Below are 16,162 nucleotides of genomic sequence, written 5' to 3'. Positions count from 1 at the left end.
AATGAACTCACAGAACTGCGTACAAAGGAAAAATAAAAATGTGTTCCAGCTTTGCATTCGCACATTGAGCCTGTTTTTATATTTCTCAAGATCCATGGCCATCTGGAAGACCTCTGTAATCATGGAAGTGTTTTCTTCCTGGAGAGCTGCCATGGTTGTGTATTCAAGCATTATCAGGCCTAGGATGCTGAAAATTCTCTATGCAAATCCTTTGTTTAAATTGTGGCTCTGGAATATTTTAAGTATGCAAAGATTTTAATATACATGTTATTAACTTAATTACTTTGTTTATAGAACAAAATAAACATAATAAAAGTACAACTTAAACACAGACCATTATTTTATTAACAAAGATATCTCTGTCAAGAAGCTGTATGTTGAGCTGTGTACACAAGAGGCCCAGAAAGTTACCCCTGACTTTTGTCAGTAATTTTTAGCTGTGGCTGTGAAGAAGTCATTTAACTTTTCTACCTTGATCTGAAGAATTTGGAACATACTCATGTCTTGTGGAAGAATCATCATTTCAGACAATAGCTGCAAGGCACTTTAAACACAAAAATGTTGTATATTAGAGCTAAGTCCAAGTTGATTATTGTATTTATCTTGCATATATGATTCATTAGTAAACTTTTAAGACTTATTCATTTATTTACACTTTCCCTCATGTTAACTTCCTAATGAGAAGTGAGACTTGTTCTTAGACACAGACAGAACAATAGTTTTACCTGTGAAAAAGACAAGAAACTCGTGTTCAGAAGTGTATCAAATCAGCATTGCTTCATAGAGTGAGTTAAAGAGGAAGAGGAAAAAAGACGTCTTAAAAAATTGTATGCCCCAGAAAACCAAACAAGGATGTGGGGTTTTGGTTCCTCCCTGGGGTCAGGGGCCACCTGGCAGGTAGCACCCAGTCTTCCCATTGTATCCTCCCTGGTGATGTAAGCGCATGGTAACCAGCACCCTCTTATCTCATGGGTCTGAGGTAAAGAGTTGGTGGGTCAGTGCTGCAGATTCTCCTGAGTGAGCCTTGTCTCTACAAAGCATGCAGCTATCACACTGTAAGGCATTCTATTCTGTCAAAGCTCACAAGGCCACACCAAGCCAACTGTGTTAGGTGACTGGTGTTGAGCTGTCATCCTGGCTGCTCTGGTTATACTGGGCATTACAAACCCTTCATCCGGCCTAGGGCATACACGTCCCTTAATATTAAACCCATGTTTCCAGCACTGAAGTGGAATACGCTCTAAATCCTTCTTGAGCAAGTCCAAGAAAAAAAAAAATCATTCTCTCACCACAGAGCTACCTACTGATCATGGTAGAGCTTTTCTGTAAGTTGTGAGTTTATTTTGTTACAAGTTGCTTTTAACAGACCTACCTAGCATATATTTCACAATAAACACAAAGACAAACCTGTGCAGAGCAGTCAGATGCAACACTATGTTGTGATGCTTCTATAAACTTTCACTCCTTACTATGAGGTGGAGAATGCTAGAAGACAAATTAAATGCTTATTCAACATGTAGGAGGTACTGTCACAGCGATGGTATTAGTAGCTTCCCCAAGACCTTGTATGCCAAAAGCATCTCTGCTGTCATACAAGTAGATGATGCTGATGAAAAGGTGGCGCAGGAACCAAGTGTGTTCAGTATTGGACTACTCTTATATTGCCTCTAAAATGCCCGTTTCTAGAAGATATGAGGATTTCACATGATAAATGTTGAAAACTATTTTCTTCCACATAACTTGTCAAAGATAAAGTGAGGACCCAATTTTTACCCATGTGGTTTACAGTCAGCCTGGTCCTACTCCACTGCTAGGCACCTTGAACTCTTCATTCGTGGAAGACTGCAAAGTGCATTCCTTTCTTCTCAGCCATCTCCTCCAACAGCAGGACCAGTGACATCCACAGCCTCTGCAGCTGTGAGTCCTTGCTGGAAGCCACCCACCTGAGAGGCATGATCTGACAAGCACCACAGAGACAGCAGTTTGTGACCTGGACACCTCTTTAGCAGCTCTGCTCCTCCTCATTTCTTGGCATAAGGCAAATTACACCAGAAAAGAGGGCTATTCTCTTAATTAAGCAGGGCCTGTATCTGCAACTAACTTTGTGAGGCCCTGCCTTAAGGCGTAGGCACAGGCTTACATCTGAGATAAACACTACTCACTTTGCACCTAGAGTACCCTGTCTCTTGCATGCCTAGTCATGTCCTTCTGTGGTGGTGGCCTTAATACCTGAATAAAGCCCCATCTAAGTTTCGTCCCAGTTAATAGCACTGCCTTTCACAGGTTTTTACCCTCTGACTTTTGCTTGTCCTCTCGTAGTCCTTTGTAAGGAGTTTTCTTTAAAATAGGTCTTTCTCACATTGATTTCTGGGGCCGCAGCAGCCAGTTACTGCAGGAACAGCCCCGAAGACTGTGAGGCAGCAGGCGGCAAACCCCGAGCGTCAGCCGTCGGCACGGCGCAGCGGCGCCAGCATCCCCAGCCAGCTATCGCGACCCTTCACAGCATTTGCAGGAAGTTAGTCATATACACACCTAGCGCAACCACGGGCCGGTGGCCGGTTCCCGGTCCCTCACCCCCGACAGCTCACCTAGCCTCGCTAACGGACGCACGGGTCCGCGCCTCGTGGGGCTGCTGCCGTGTGTACCGGCAATAAGGTTCCGTCACAGCCCCGCCTCCCGGAACTCCGAGTGCAGCCGCAGTTTCCAGGGGAATCTCCAGGGCGGCACGGTCGGTGCGGGCCCACGCGGTGTGGACTGCCCGGTGAGTGGATGCGGCTGCCTGTGGGGAGCAGCTCTCCCTCTCCTCAGGGGCCGCAGGGCCGTCAGCTCCTTGCCGCTGTGGCGGGGGATCTCGGTTTTCCTGGGGTAAAGCAGTAGCCCTTCCTCTGCGGCGGCCCTCACGTCCGGGAGCGGGCTGCCGGCCTGTTCAGAGACCCGCGTCCTGCCGGGCGCGGAGCCCGGCCTGGGTCGAGCCAAGCGGCCGTGGTGGTGAGAACGCGGTGCCCGGCTTGCAGGATATGGGGCCTGCAGGAGTACTGGTTTGCGCAGGGTGGGCTTCGGTGCTTTCCTCTGCATGCAAACAGGACGCAGATTAGCAATGTCTGTAACGAGATGGTTCAGTAATGTTTGCATGGTGCTGCTGTTCTCTCACAGGTGTGCTGCATCCGTGTGCGGTATGTGCTAACTGCATTTTCTTTCTGTGTCTGGAGTGCGCAGTATCACACAGAAACAGTCTGCATCGTACTGGTTGTAAACTATTTTTGAAAGAGTAAGATGGAAGAAAAAGAGAAGAAGCAGCATCGTGCAAAGCACAGTGGGCCAAAGGCAGAGAAGAAAAGGAAACGTTACCTCAATGATCTTGGAATAGGAGATGAGGAGAATGCACGGAAGAGGAACCCCAAAGCCTTTACAGTCCAGTCCGCTGTGCGGATGGCCAGAACTTTCCATAGGTAAGAAATGGAAATTGGGTATAGGGCATGCAGAGTCGGCTGGATGGATAGGTGTTGCGTGGGGTTCTTTGTTACTGTGTAGAAATATACGTAGTGTGTTTTTTGCTGGTGCACTCACGTAACTCATCATTCACCAGGTCATGTTGTAGTTAGTGCACATGTCAGAAGCATGATGCTTTTTGTTGTTACATAGTACAGCTGTGTTAGTTAATCGAAAAAAAAAAAAAAGTATGTAGCTCCTTGGACTTGGAGTTCCACATACATACTAGTATTTGGGCTCTTGTTGAACCTTTGTGTCCAAGCTTTTGCAAATACTGAAGACTTTCAGATAATAAATGCTAACTTTTGTAAGTTCATGTATTCACTTATTACAATTTTTTTTTTTTCAGAACTCAGGATTTGAAGACTAAAAAACATCACATTCCTGTGGTTGACCGTACTCCTTTGGAGCCACCTCCTGTGGTGGTGGTTGTAGTTGGCCCTCCCAAGGTTGGGAAAAGCACCTTAACAAAATGTCTCATTAAGAACTTCACAAGGCAAAACCTAGTTGAAATCCGGGGTCCTGTTACAATTGTTTCAGGTGAGAACAAGGATAGGAGAAATTGAAACATGTACTTTGCACTCCTTATTTATCTTGCTTTGAGAGCTAGGATGTGTTCATGTTGTAAATTTAGGTAACTTTAAAAAAAGCCTTTGGATGTGTTATTAGGCATACCTATTAAGGGTAAAAGAATAACTAGATTTAGGCATTTAGGGAACTTCTGCCTCTGAACTTGTTTTCCATCCTGTTGGTATCCCAATTCAGTGTCATTTTTTGGTTTTGTGTTTGTTTGATTTTCTTTTTTTTTTTCCTTTCTGGCTTTTTCCCAGTTTCTTCCATTCCCAAAACTCTTCCCAAGTTTTCATTTTCCACTGGGTTCTCTTTTCACTTTTGAACTGTTATTCTCTGGCTTCATCTTAACCTCTACATGTGTTTCATGTTCTTTCAGATTCCTGTTCTGTAATCCTGTCTTTGTGTCCCTTTCTTCCTTAAGCCAAGAACTAATTTGCCTGGCCATTTCTAGTAGCATTTATCCACCTCCCTCATCAGTTCCTTTTCCTTTTTGTTAAGTTTTCGTGCTCAGTTTCCAGTTGTCTTAGTCTTTTCCTTTCTTGCTTTTCCTTCAATATTATCTGGGGGGATCATTGAGGTTCTAGGGGGAGCACAGCCCGCAGCAGTTCAAGAAACCCATTTGTAAGGGAGATCTTGCTTGGACAACTGTATGTTTGGTGCAGATAGGTTCTTCAGTGACTTTAATGAGTAAATTTCCTTTTTGCAGGGAATAACTGGCAAATACAGGAAAGGAAAAATGGAAAGAAAAAATGATGTGTTCAGTTGATTTTCCTAATTGGTCTACTGGGACTCAAGGGTTGAATTTTCAGTTGATTGCCTGAAGAAAAACAAAATCATAGCTGTTGTCATGTCACAACTGTATGTTTAAAGTTGTAATTTCTAGGTATTTTGTGTCTGAAGTTCAGTTAGCTATCTGGTAAAGCTGAGCTAACAGTGGCTGACTACAGGAATGTGACCTGAAAAAAAAGGGTGAACTGATTAGTTTGATCCATCTGTTTCAGTCTTTCATTCTTAATTCTGTTTTTAGGTAAAAAACGCAGGCTAACTATTATTGAATGTGGATGTGACATTAACACAATGATTGACCTGGCGAAAGTTGCTGATTTGGTGAGTTAACAGTGGCATGTGATTTCTGCTGTAATATATATTGAAAATACTACTTTGGACTGAAGTGCACCAATGTCTGATTTCTTTACCCATTGGGAGGATGTGGAAGAGGGGAAGTGTAACTGAACTTCATTGCTAGTACAGTGGGTCAACGTTTAATGAGAAATCTTATAACAAGCCAAGATGATAAAGTTACTTTTCTCTAAAGGATTTGGTCAAACCATGTAAAATCTGAAAATGGCTTTTAGTCAAGAAGTTTTTAACTAATGTAGACAGCAGAAATGGGTATTACTTTACTAGTTAGTTTGATACACTCTCTCTCAGTCTTTTGAGGACTGCTGTGTAGTAATAAAGTTGATTTCAGTGGAGTGTGGTTGCCATTGTAATTGACTTGTAACATTTGGTTCAGTGGATTACGTCAACGATCTTGGGGACCCAATGCATATCCATTTGTCTGTTCAGAATTTCACATTACTTGTGGATTTGGGGTATATTATTAATAGCTGATTATGGCTTGGGATCTTAATCTAGATATTAACTATAAATGTCCAAATACATGATTGCACTAATCTGGATATTGTTCTACATGCGTGTTTTCTACTTGGGGAAAGGAGAAGTATTAAAAAATAGAAATATTTTCTGTTGATAGATGTGACTGATGTTTGAGATTCTGCATGCACATGATGATGCTGAGAATCTGTTTGTAGTTATTGTTAGGAGGCTGAGATTACATAGCTGATTGTTGATGTCTGTCATTAGTTCTCATGTATTTTAAGTTCTTAATTGCTGAGGCCCTAACACAACTTTGCTTCCATTTTCATGTTTCTGTTGGGTGCTGTTTTCCTGTGTCAGTGCTTTTTTAGTGAGGCATAACAGTAATCACAATGCATGAATTAAGCTTGTCTCATTTTACCAAAAGTCTTGGCCTGAGAGGCATTAATGTATACAAGATAGATAATAAAATGTTGCTCATTTGGTCAGACATTCTTGCCAATATTGGGAAATACTTGATTTTGGATATTTTAAATTCACCAAGTAAACACCAGGTCAGACCTTATGATGATACTGTATGTTATTGCATTCATAGAGCAGCCTTATTCTCTTATAGTTTTCTTGGAGCCTACAAGCAAATCAAATCTGTATAAAGGAGACTTGATTGACTGGAAGAAGAGATTTGATTTTCTAAGCCCCACTAACTTCTAAAACAGCTAAGATCCGTAAGATTCAGTTAAAAAGACGAGGTTGATTTTTGGGTTATATGAAAATAACAATACTTTCTTCAAGGTTTTGCTTCCCATGAAGCTTATGACTTTAAAGGTGTGGTCCTTCAAATTGGCTCGTGTGTACTGTGGTATTGTTATAGTGAGATGCTGATGTTGTGTTTTCAGGTTCTAATGCTTATTGATGCCAGCTTTGGATTTGAGATGGAAACATTCGAATTCCTGAACATTTGTCAAGTACATGGCTTTCCCAAAATTATGGGAGTTCTTACCCACCTGGATACATTCAAGAACAACAAACAATTAAAGAAGACGAAAAAGAAGTTAAAGCACAGATTCTGGACTGAAGTGTATCCGGTATGACATTAAACATTCATTTTCTTGTATATTTGCATTATGGAAGCTAAATTAAATATAGGAATATACTTAGGTGTTATTATTCTCTACATCTTTTAAATGATACTGTAAGTGGACAGTGCTGATGTACCAGATTATGCAGTATTTCTGCTATTTATTAAAATACTTGCATAATTCTCTATCCCAATGTGACTAGCTTCTAAAGGTGTGATACTAGTAGAAAAGTCTGTTACATAGGTGCTGTGCAGGGAGGGTCTGCTTGTAGGTCTGAGACATAAATTAATCTTTGTATGAGGTTTTATGGATGTGAGTTGTTTTCCTCTAAGAGTTGGGGAAGAATTTTCATGCTGAAGAAAAGTTGTTAGTTTGATCTTTTGGAATCAGTTTTAACCTTCAGTTTCTGATTATCATTTACAAATTTGAATGTCATTACCTTTTTTTAGTTTAGTATTAAATTTATGTTTAATATTTGTCTTTTTAATGTGTTTAGGGTGCTAAGCTGTTTTATCTGTCTGGGATGGTTCACGGAGAGTACCAAAAGCAGGAAATACACAATTTGGGGCGTTTTATCTCAGTTATGAAATTCAGACCTCTTACTTGGCAAACATCTCACCCGTATGTTCTTGCAGACAGGTGTGTACTTTTCTCTCTGTTCTTCAGTCTCAGTGTAGATAGCACCTTGCTGTTTAAAAAACCCCAAAACCCAATAATATTAGAGCCAGTCAGCTCTATGTGTGAATGGGTATTTAGTTTTATCCAGATGGTTTTTGGGGAAATAAAAGAATACTTTTCAGATTTGTGCCAATAAGTAGCCATTCAGTTTTCATTGTCATTGTATCAGGCCTTTGGCATATTGTAAATACTTTAGAAACACAGAAAAAATAAGTAAAAATGAAAATAATCCTGCTTATTGATGATTATATTGAATTTTTGAGGACAAGAAACAATATTCCAGCAATTTAACAACTGGTGAAATTAGTCTTCCGAGTTCCCTGCAACATTCCTTCTGCTCCATCTCCACGTATAGCATTTGATTCACAGTCTCTTTGGGACATGAAAGTAATCTTAATGGTGGCTCTGCCTACCTGAGTACTTACATCACTTGCCATATTTTATTGCTAGAATACTTATGTTTATGACTGAACTCCCACAGCTCTCTTGTGAAGCTCTTAATTCTTCAGAAAAAAAAAAGAAGCATCATGTGAAGTCCTGTGAAATACGCAAAGTGAAGGGAGGGATAATGAGGGAAAAGAAAAACATCTGTAGTCTTTCAGTAACATTATTTTAGGTTGCTGTAACTATTATTAATAGTTACTAATGTTAATGTAACATTAGTTAATGTAAATTTAGTTAATGTAACTAAATATTTTGGTTGTTGAGGAAGTTCTAAGCTGATCTGCAGTTAGAATGTGCCCATCCTCTTCCTTTGTTGTGTGTTTGTGTTGCTTCCCTTGTGCAGCGTAGGAAGGAGCTCTGGAAGGAGCTTACCCTTCGTCTGCCTGAGAACAGCCGATCTTTCCTTCTCCCCTTTCCTGTGGTAGTTTTTCTGTTGCTCACTGCCGTTATCAGGGAAAAGAGGGTAATATGTGGTTGCACAGGATGCAGCTTTCAGCTGTTTTCTCTCTAATGGCAAAATTGATTTGAGGAGGGCTTTGTGTAGCAAGTGTATAAACAATAATTAAAATGTGCTAAGAAAGCAGTACATGTTTAGTGAAATGTCAATAGTTCTTCTGGAAATACATTGTTGAACATGATTTATACAGATTTTAAAATGCTTTTGAAAGATCTTTTTGTCTAAATTTTTTTTTCTCTAATGATCATTCTATTTCAATTAATAAGAGTGCAGAGCATGCAGTGACAGCAGTTATACTGCAATTCTCTTAAAGTGCTGTTTTTCAAAAGTTACTGTTAGAACTGATGGATGTTCTAACTTTTTTAATGTTGGGTAGAATGGAAGAGTTGACAAACCCAGAAGATGTTCGAATCAATCCCAAATGTGACAGGAAGATATCACTTTATGGATATGTGAGAGGAGCCCACCTGAAAAACAAAAGTCAAATTCATATGCCAGGTAATCTGTCATGTTCTTATAACTGTTTTTTTGTACTGACCTATGAATAACAACATAGTTGTTGCTATTTTTATTGTTGAAATTGTTAAATACATTTTACATCTTTCTAAATACATATTAATGCTTTTGGAAATTATTTTTCATAATACGTGTTTTCTGTAAAAATAATTGTAAATAGTTTTGATTTTATTTGTTCAGCTTTGTAGCAGTGTTTAAACACAATATTGGTAGTGTCTGAAGTTTTTCAGAGGTGTTTTTGCTTTAAAAGGTGTCTGAAGTGCAAAACATACCAGCTGTAATAGCGAAAAGTAAATTTGGCTTATGTAAAATTTCTCATATTCATTGAATAAGTTTCATATTTTAAGTAAATGTTTTAAAAGCTTAATATCAGAAATATCTTAATAATAAATTTACGGACCTACTCAGAAAAGTTGTTAGTTGTTAGTTTTGAGTTGTTAGTTTTCTTATTTAAAAACAAGCAAGTTCAGTGGCAGAAGAATTGGATGTTTGATACAGAGCTTGCCGTTGGTGAATCACGGAATGTTACAATGTGTTTGGATTTTTTAATCTTATTTGTGGTTGAATTTGAGAATCAAAACTTCATGAGAACCTTATTGTTTCCCTTGTCTGTCACCCCAGGTGTAGGAGACTTTACTGTGAGTGATGTGAGTTTCCTACCAGACCCCTGTGCTCTACCTGAACAGCAGAAGAAGCGTTCTTTAAATGAGAAAGAGAAACTAGTCTATGCCCCTTTATCAGGAGTTGGGGGCATTGTATATGATAAAGATGCTGTTTATATTGATCTTGGTGGAAGCCATGCTCATGAAAAAGAAGAGGTAATGGAATACTGTTGGTGATTTTAATTCTCTTGCAAAATGTAGTTTTTATCCTTGGAGTCAAAATAAGTGTGAAAAATCTTTCAAATAGTCAATCCTTATATATCCATAGTAGGTGATTTCTTTTTCTCCTCTAGCGATTTCAGAGGAGAGATATTTTTATTATCTTTACATAAAATATCATGCAACACATTTGAAGGCTCACTTAATGAGTACCTAAGGTAGTTTCAGTAACTTTCCAATCGTTGACTTAAGATTTAGAAAAATTCCTGGTACTGGGATACTGTCACTGTTTTGTTTTGCAGGGCAGGGTCATTTGTGGGAAAACACAGGATTTGACTGGTCAGAGGGAGAGGTGGAAAACAGATTGTATACAAGCAGATTGAATTCAGTTGTTTTCCCTGTACATATACATTTACTGTTATATTTCCCTGTTATATACATTTACTGTAGTGGTTGCATACTGTGAAGGAGGCCCTCTTTAATTTTTCTTGGGTTAACATTACATGCCTTCTTGAAATGTGAAGAGGGAAGGGGAGACCTTGCTATTCTGAGAAAATGTTTATAAAAAGTGCTTTGGGTTTTTTTCTTGCATATGCATGTTTATACTATTTTAGGCAGATTAATGACTGTGTTAGCTGTCCATTAGACATTTGTTCATTTTAATTGAAAACTAAAATATTTTGGCTTTCCAGGAAGAAGTGAGACCAAATCATGAACTAGTTCAGAGCCTCATCTCCACGCATTCAGCCATTGATGTTAAGATGGCATCAAGCAGGGTCTCTCTCTTCATGGACTCTAGACCCATCGGTTCAGAAGATATAGGACAAGAGTAAGTTATGAGTGAATCTCTTAATTTCAGGCTCTAATGTAGGAAAATCCACCATATTAACGTGAAGCTTCATTGTTTCAATAAAATTTCCTTGTATTTTACCATCTTACCTTGATTGTGATCTTTGGGGAAAATAGGTTTGTGATGCCAAAAGAAGAGAGACAGATTGATTTAAAGACTGGAAGAGTACGTCGGAAGGCATTATTTGAAGAAGAGGAGAAAGAAAACGATGATGCAGAAAGTGATGAGGAAGACAACCAAGAAGAAGAAGAAGCAGCAATGTCTGCGGATGGAAGTGATGATGATGATGAAGATGAAGCTGAGGCAGAAAGTGACAGAGAGCTATTAGGGGAAGAGATGGCTGTTGGGAGAGCCAAACGTCTGAAAACAGAGGTGGCTAAAGAAGAAACTGTAAATGAACTGCTAGCATTTGCAGACAGTGATGATGATCTTGAGATGAGTTCTGAAGGAGAAGGAAAAACTGACCCTGAAGACAGTGAGGTGGAGGAAGATGAGGAGGAGGAGGAAGAGCAAAGGACTCACAAAAATGAAAGCTCAGATCCTGAATTTGAGGCTGCGGGCAAAAGAATATCTGAGTCTAGGCAGTATGAAATAAAGAGTGAAGATTCAGAAATGAGATCACAAATCTCAGATCACAGTCTGAAAAGAAAAGCGGTGCTGACTACAGATTCGGGCAACTGTACAGCAGAAGAGGCATCAGAATCTGAGGCTGAAAACTCCTCCTTTGATGAAAGTGATGATGAAGAAGGGTCACATGATGAATTGGAAGCTGAGGAGTCAAGTAAGAAAGGATTTCAGCACGTTCAGGCAAAAAAGGCTGATAGACAGTCCAAAGTTAAAGCTGAGGATGATGATGTGGAGAATCTACTGAGAGAGGAAGATGAGTATGAAGAAAAAATAGATTTTTCTGCTGACACAACAGGTAGGCTATGAATGTTAAAGCTATCAATTTTTAATAGGGTTCATGCATTTATCTTTTAATCATTTTACATTTAGAATGAATAAAACATTCTTGGGGCAGCATTACTAAAATGTATTACCTATTCACTGAGCATTGGAACAGTTTGCCCAGCGGGGTTGTGGAATCCCCATCCTTGAAAAAATGCAAAAGCTGTCTCAACATGGTGGTGGGCAACCTCTTCTAAGTGACCATACTTGTAAAGCAATGGGGCTTTACAGGATGACCTTTAGAAGTCCCTTCCTGCCACAGCTATTCTGCACATGTATGAGGAAGACGTGTATCATCACGAAAATCATAGAATCTGTTGCTGTTCATAATAGTCGCAGATTTTTGTCCTGGAATTAGGGCTCATCAGAAAAAAAATCAGTGATATAATTTGTTAGCCACGGTTTGTTTCTGTGTATATGTGGAGTATGTAAAAAAACCAAACTGTAGGTTCTGTCTACATTTCTTAGGCCTTTTATTATAATGTCCTTATTTAAATTATTTGTGTAGCTCCTAATTCTTGTTCTTCGTTTGAGGTGGAATGCAAGTTTTTTCCCTTTTCAGGTGCACTTAAGTGGAAAGAGGACCTCGCACAGAAGGCAGCACAGGCCTTTCTAAGACAGCAACGTTCAACCCCCAATCTTCGTAAACTCGTATATGGAACAGGTATAAATATGTTTGGAAACTTGTACTGTCTTAATACAGGGTAGCTTTTCAGCTGTGACCAAGTTTGCAAATCTGAATCTGAGTGCTGTCTTCTGGTGGGAGGCTTGAGAAGAGTTAATTGACTTTTAGGTTTTTTTCATTGCTGATGGTCATTTTCACTAATAATTTTAATAAAGACAGCTTTTACTTTTCCAACAAAAAGCATTTTGAGGTCATTTTCCAGACTATTCTGTTGTTAGTCGTATTTTCTGGTACAACTGTTTCCCCCCAGGCATTTAAAGTTCAGTCATTTATATAATTATCTGGTAGATACTACACAAACCCATTGTGATAATTGATGTGTTTTATAAAAGGCTGTTGCTTGTTGGTTATTCTCAGGAATTCCTGTCAGTGACTGAGAGTGGAATATTCTCTTAGATATGACTTAGTATTATCATGTCTGCAGTAAGTGTACTTGTCAAGAAGGAGAAAAAGCTAGCTGGCTTAAAAGGAAGAGAAAATTACTATTTCTGTGATTTGTCCTGTTTAATTGACAAGTTTTCCAGTAGTTGTCTGCATGTACGCACCTCATCGTGCAGAACCTCTGTAGAAAACAATTAGAATTTGGTTTTTGTAAACCAACCACAGTGCAGGAGTAAGAAGATTTGCTGACAGATTCTCAAGTCTTCTGGTGTTTTTGATCTACAGACTAACTTCATGTTCTTTCTATACACAGATCATTTTGGTATTGTTTCTGGTTACAATATTGAATGAACATCCTATGTTTATTTACCAGGCAATGTTTTTTTTCTAATGATTCCAATTATGCAAATAGAAGCAGATTTCAGGTTGTTCTGAGAAATTTGAGCTGTAGAATTTGTGAAATGAATGACATGTTTCTATGAAGAACTGTACAACTGAAGTTCACTGTGATCGCAGTGTATAGTATGTCCCTGGTTGCTGCTCATCTTATTTTGTTACTGTTAGGTTGTTAATTTAACTCTTTAACACTGGATCAGTGTAGCTTTTTCTGCAGTCTTGCAAACTAAAACTAGTTTTAAATATGAATTTTCTTTTTTTTTCTTAAACTACTTTCATAATACTGCAGGTATTATGAAACGTAAGGTGGAAGAGAAGTTATTAATGAATGTAATCCATGTGCTGTGGGGGAAATAATCACACCTTGTATGTTTCATTTAGCTGTTGAGGATGAAGACCCTGAGGGTGAGGATGCAGGTGATGAGCTTGGAGGTTTGTTTCACGTCAGCCGTCCAGACAAAGAATCCAAACAGAAGGCTAATGCTCTTGACTGCTCCAAATTTCTGATAGAAAAGCCGCAAGATTGGGATTTAGAAGAGGTAATAATACCATTGGGTAATTGCTTCAGCGCATCCTATACTGGTTGTGTCCTGCTGTCTCATAAAGTACTACTGACTTGTCATTGAAACAGACCTATGGGAGGTACAGCCAGATTGTCATATCTTCTGCTACTTGCTGTTGTTAAAAGTAGTTACTACCTAACGGATTCCAATACCTGTTCTTACAGAAATGAAAAGTTAGAGTAAGTCAATTTAATGCTTGGCTGTCTTGACTATTTGGTGGATCATAGTTTCCCCTGCTTTTTACTTTTTGACAAATAAATAGCAATCCTAAGTGAAAACAATGTAAGAAGGTAGAGACCTTGTTAATGTAAAGACCTCTGGGCAAGAATTGAGTTGGTTTCACATTCCTGCTTTTGCTGAGGCATTGTGTACTTTCAGTAATGATGTCTTGATACAGATGTATGACTGAGAATAGGAGATTGAGCTGGTATCGCTAATGGAGGAGTGGGGAACACATTGCAGAATGTTGATGACAAGCTGTAATTGTACAAGGCAATGACACTGTTAATCTTGCAGGTTATGAGCAGTATTCGAGACTGCTTTGTTACAGGAAAATGGGAAGATGATAAAGATGCAGCAAAGCTATTGGAGGAGGATGGTACGTGTAAGACTTCTGAAAATGATTAATATATAAAGGATTTTTAAGAAAAGTATGACTTCATGGTTACATATGTAGAATGTTTTGCGTTAGCGATCTACTTGTAATATTTTCAAACTGTCACATAAATTATTATGCAGATACCAGTGCAATTAAACATTGCTGTAAATCTCTGTACAAACAGTAGGCAAATTAGCACTTTCTGAAAATATACTCCCTGAAAAATAGTTTATAATTTAAATTAGGAAATTTAGTCCTTGGTCCACACTTGGCCATGCCAACTTTGAGTTATGTACCTGAGTTTAGCTGTTTGTCCTCTATGAATGGTTTATTCTTTCAGATACTTTCAGTAGAAATAAGCAGAAATTCTTTTTTAATGGGAATATAAAGTGGTCATTCACATTTGGCTGAAAAGTGAAATCTATCTTCAGATGTTTCAGGAGATTTTTTTCTTTTTATTTAGAAAATATTTATAAAATTTTAATAGTATGGCTGTATCTTGCATGCAAAATGATTGTGGTTTGACAGGCTTCTATAAGCATTTGTTTTTAACTTAAAAAATATCTGCTATATTTAGTTTTTAATTTTTTTTTTAATTAAAGATAGGAGCTCCATTGCTCTGCTGGTGTCTTGTGTCATTAGAGTGCTAACTTATGTGTGGTATTTTAGAATGATCTGAACTTTATTTACATTTTTGAAACCATAAAAGTATTGAAAGGGAAGAGGAGGAACCACTGGCGTTCAGCTGAGAATTTTCGGCTGAAACTAGAGAGGGCAGAACAGCCATATAGAACTGTTTATGGAAAGAAAAAATATTTGTGCTGAAACTACTCCACAAAGCAGTACTGAGAAATTACAATACTGAAAGTATGATAAATTGTATGAAACAACACAACAGAATGTTTAACTGTCAGATATCTTGGGTGCTTGTGGTTGCAGAAGAACTGTATGGAGATTTTGAAGATCTTGAAACCGGTGTTGTGTACAAAGGGAAGCATGCTGCTGAAGGAAATGAGGTCTGACCTGTATTTCTATGTTCTTTAGCAATATACATGTATGTAAGTTTCTGATCAAATGACAGGCTTCGTATGGAATAAACCTAGTTTTCATGAATTGATAGGAAAGAATTCAGTGGGAACAAGCAAGAAAAGATACCTACATTACAGACTTTGATGCCTACACATATCTAGAATGGCATGTTTCATTCTCAAACTGAATTATTGTTTAAAGTTAATTATGTAAGTTACATAATTAACCTAATAATAACATAAATAAGTGAGAAAGTTACCTAATTTATTTAACAGCAGGTGTCAGGCTTAATCAAGAGCTGGAGGATCTTGAGGTATGAAAAAAGTGTTTCAAGCTCAAATGTGATCATAATTGTACTGTGTAATTTCATCTGATGCAGAAGATTGTAGAGCTCTGTTTAAACACAGTTTCCTAGTTGTTCCTCCTATCTGCATAAAAGAGGCTGGTGGAAGCAATTTTATGCTGTGGCTTGGATATCTTCCAAGAATAGCGCTGTAGTTGTCTGTGATGATACAGATTGAAAAATCAGGGTTTTCTTTTAGACTGAGCAACTTGATGGCTTTGCATTTCATTATAAAATTGAGGGTAATGGCATAATTCTGGGATTTTTCAAATGGTCTGTGAATAGACTTCCTACTCTTTGCCCTGTAGAGTGCTGCCTTGCAGCACAGTATTACTCAGTTCCATCAACCATTACTTTTTTTTTTTCCATATGTTTACTTAAGCTGTATAGTAGCAGATAAATCACTTCCAGGGACTGTTCTTTGACATTAAAATAAATGTTAAGTCAAATAGTTTTCTCAGTGAAAAGGGGTATGATTATATTATAAAACGTAACTTCTAAAACGACCAAGACATCTTCCTGTATGAATAACTTACTAATTTCTGTCTAAAGTTGAAATATTTTTAAAGTGTCTAAAAATTTGCATTATGACAAAATATGACTTAATATATATTAAACTGTTAAGCAGAATGAGTTGTTTTTCAGTTAACAGTGTTACATGTTTGATAACTTACTGTTGATTAGTCTGGAAGTGAAGAACAGGAAGAAGATGA

The 16,162-nt window shown here is 38.2% G+C and overlaps 1 protein-coding gene across 1 annotated transcript in view; it reads left to right on the top strand.

Annotated features, from left to right (window-relative positions):
* The first annotated feature begins 2,743 nt into the window (after positions 1-2,743).
* The window catches only part of BMS1 (BMS1 ribosome biogenesis factor), a 21,306-nt gene continuing 7,887 nt past the window's right edge, over positions 2,744-16,162 (top strand). The window contains exons 1-15 of the mRNA XM_080622019.1: positions 2,744-2,761; positions 3,217-3,449; positions 3,839-4,029; positions 5,090-5,169; positions 6,558-6,746; positions 7,237-7,379; positions 8,696-8,817; positions 9,457-9,653; positions 10,349-10,485; positions 10,623-11,428; positions 12,017-12,118; positions 13,298-13,455; positions 13,996-14,077; positions 15,017-15,093; positions 16,134-16,160. Of these exons, the coding sequence (XP_080478145.1) occupies positions 3,274-3,449; positions 3,839-4,029; positions 5,090-5,169; positions 6,558-6,746; positions 7,237-7,379; positions 8,696-8,817; positions 9,457-9,653; positions 10,349-10,485; positions 10,623-11,428; positions 12,017-12,118; positions 13,298-13,455; positions 13,996-14,077; positions 15,017-15,093; positions 16,134-16,160 (2,487 nt within the window). The 5' untranslated portion in view covers positions 2,744-2,761; positions 3,217-3,273. The remainder of the gene's footprint in view (positions 2,762-3,216; positions 3,450-3,838; positions 4,030-5,089; positions 5,170-6,557; positions 6,747-7,236; positions 7,380-8,695; positions 8,818-9,456; positions 9,654-10,348; positions 10,486-10,622; positions 11,429-12,016; positions 12,119-13,297; positions 13,456-13,995; positions 14,078-15,016; positions 15,094-16,133; positions 16,161-16,162) is intronic.

The sequence above is a fragment of the Psittacula echo genome, assembly GCF_963264785.1.
Source record: "Psittacula echo genome assembly, chromosome: 6".
NCBI lineage: Eukaryota > Metazoa > Chordata > Aves > Psittaciformes > Psittacidae > Psittacula > Psittacula echo.
Note: the sequence above shows the minus strand (reverse complement) of the source record. Positions and strands in the feature narration are given on the sequence as shown.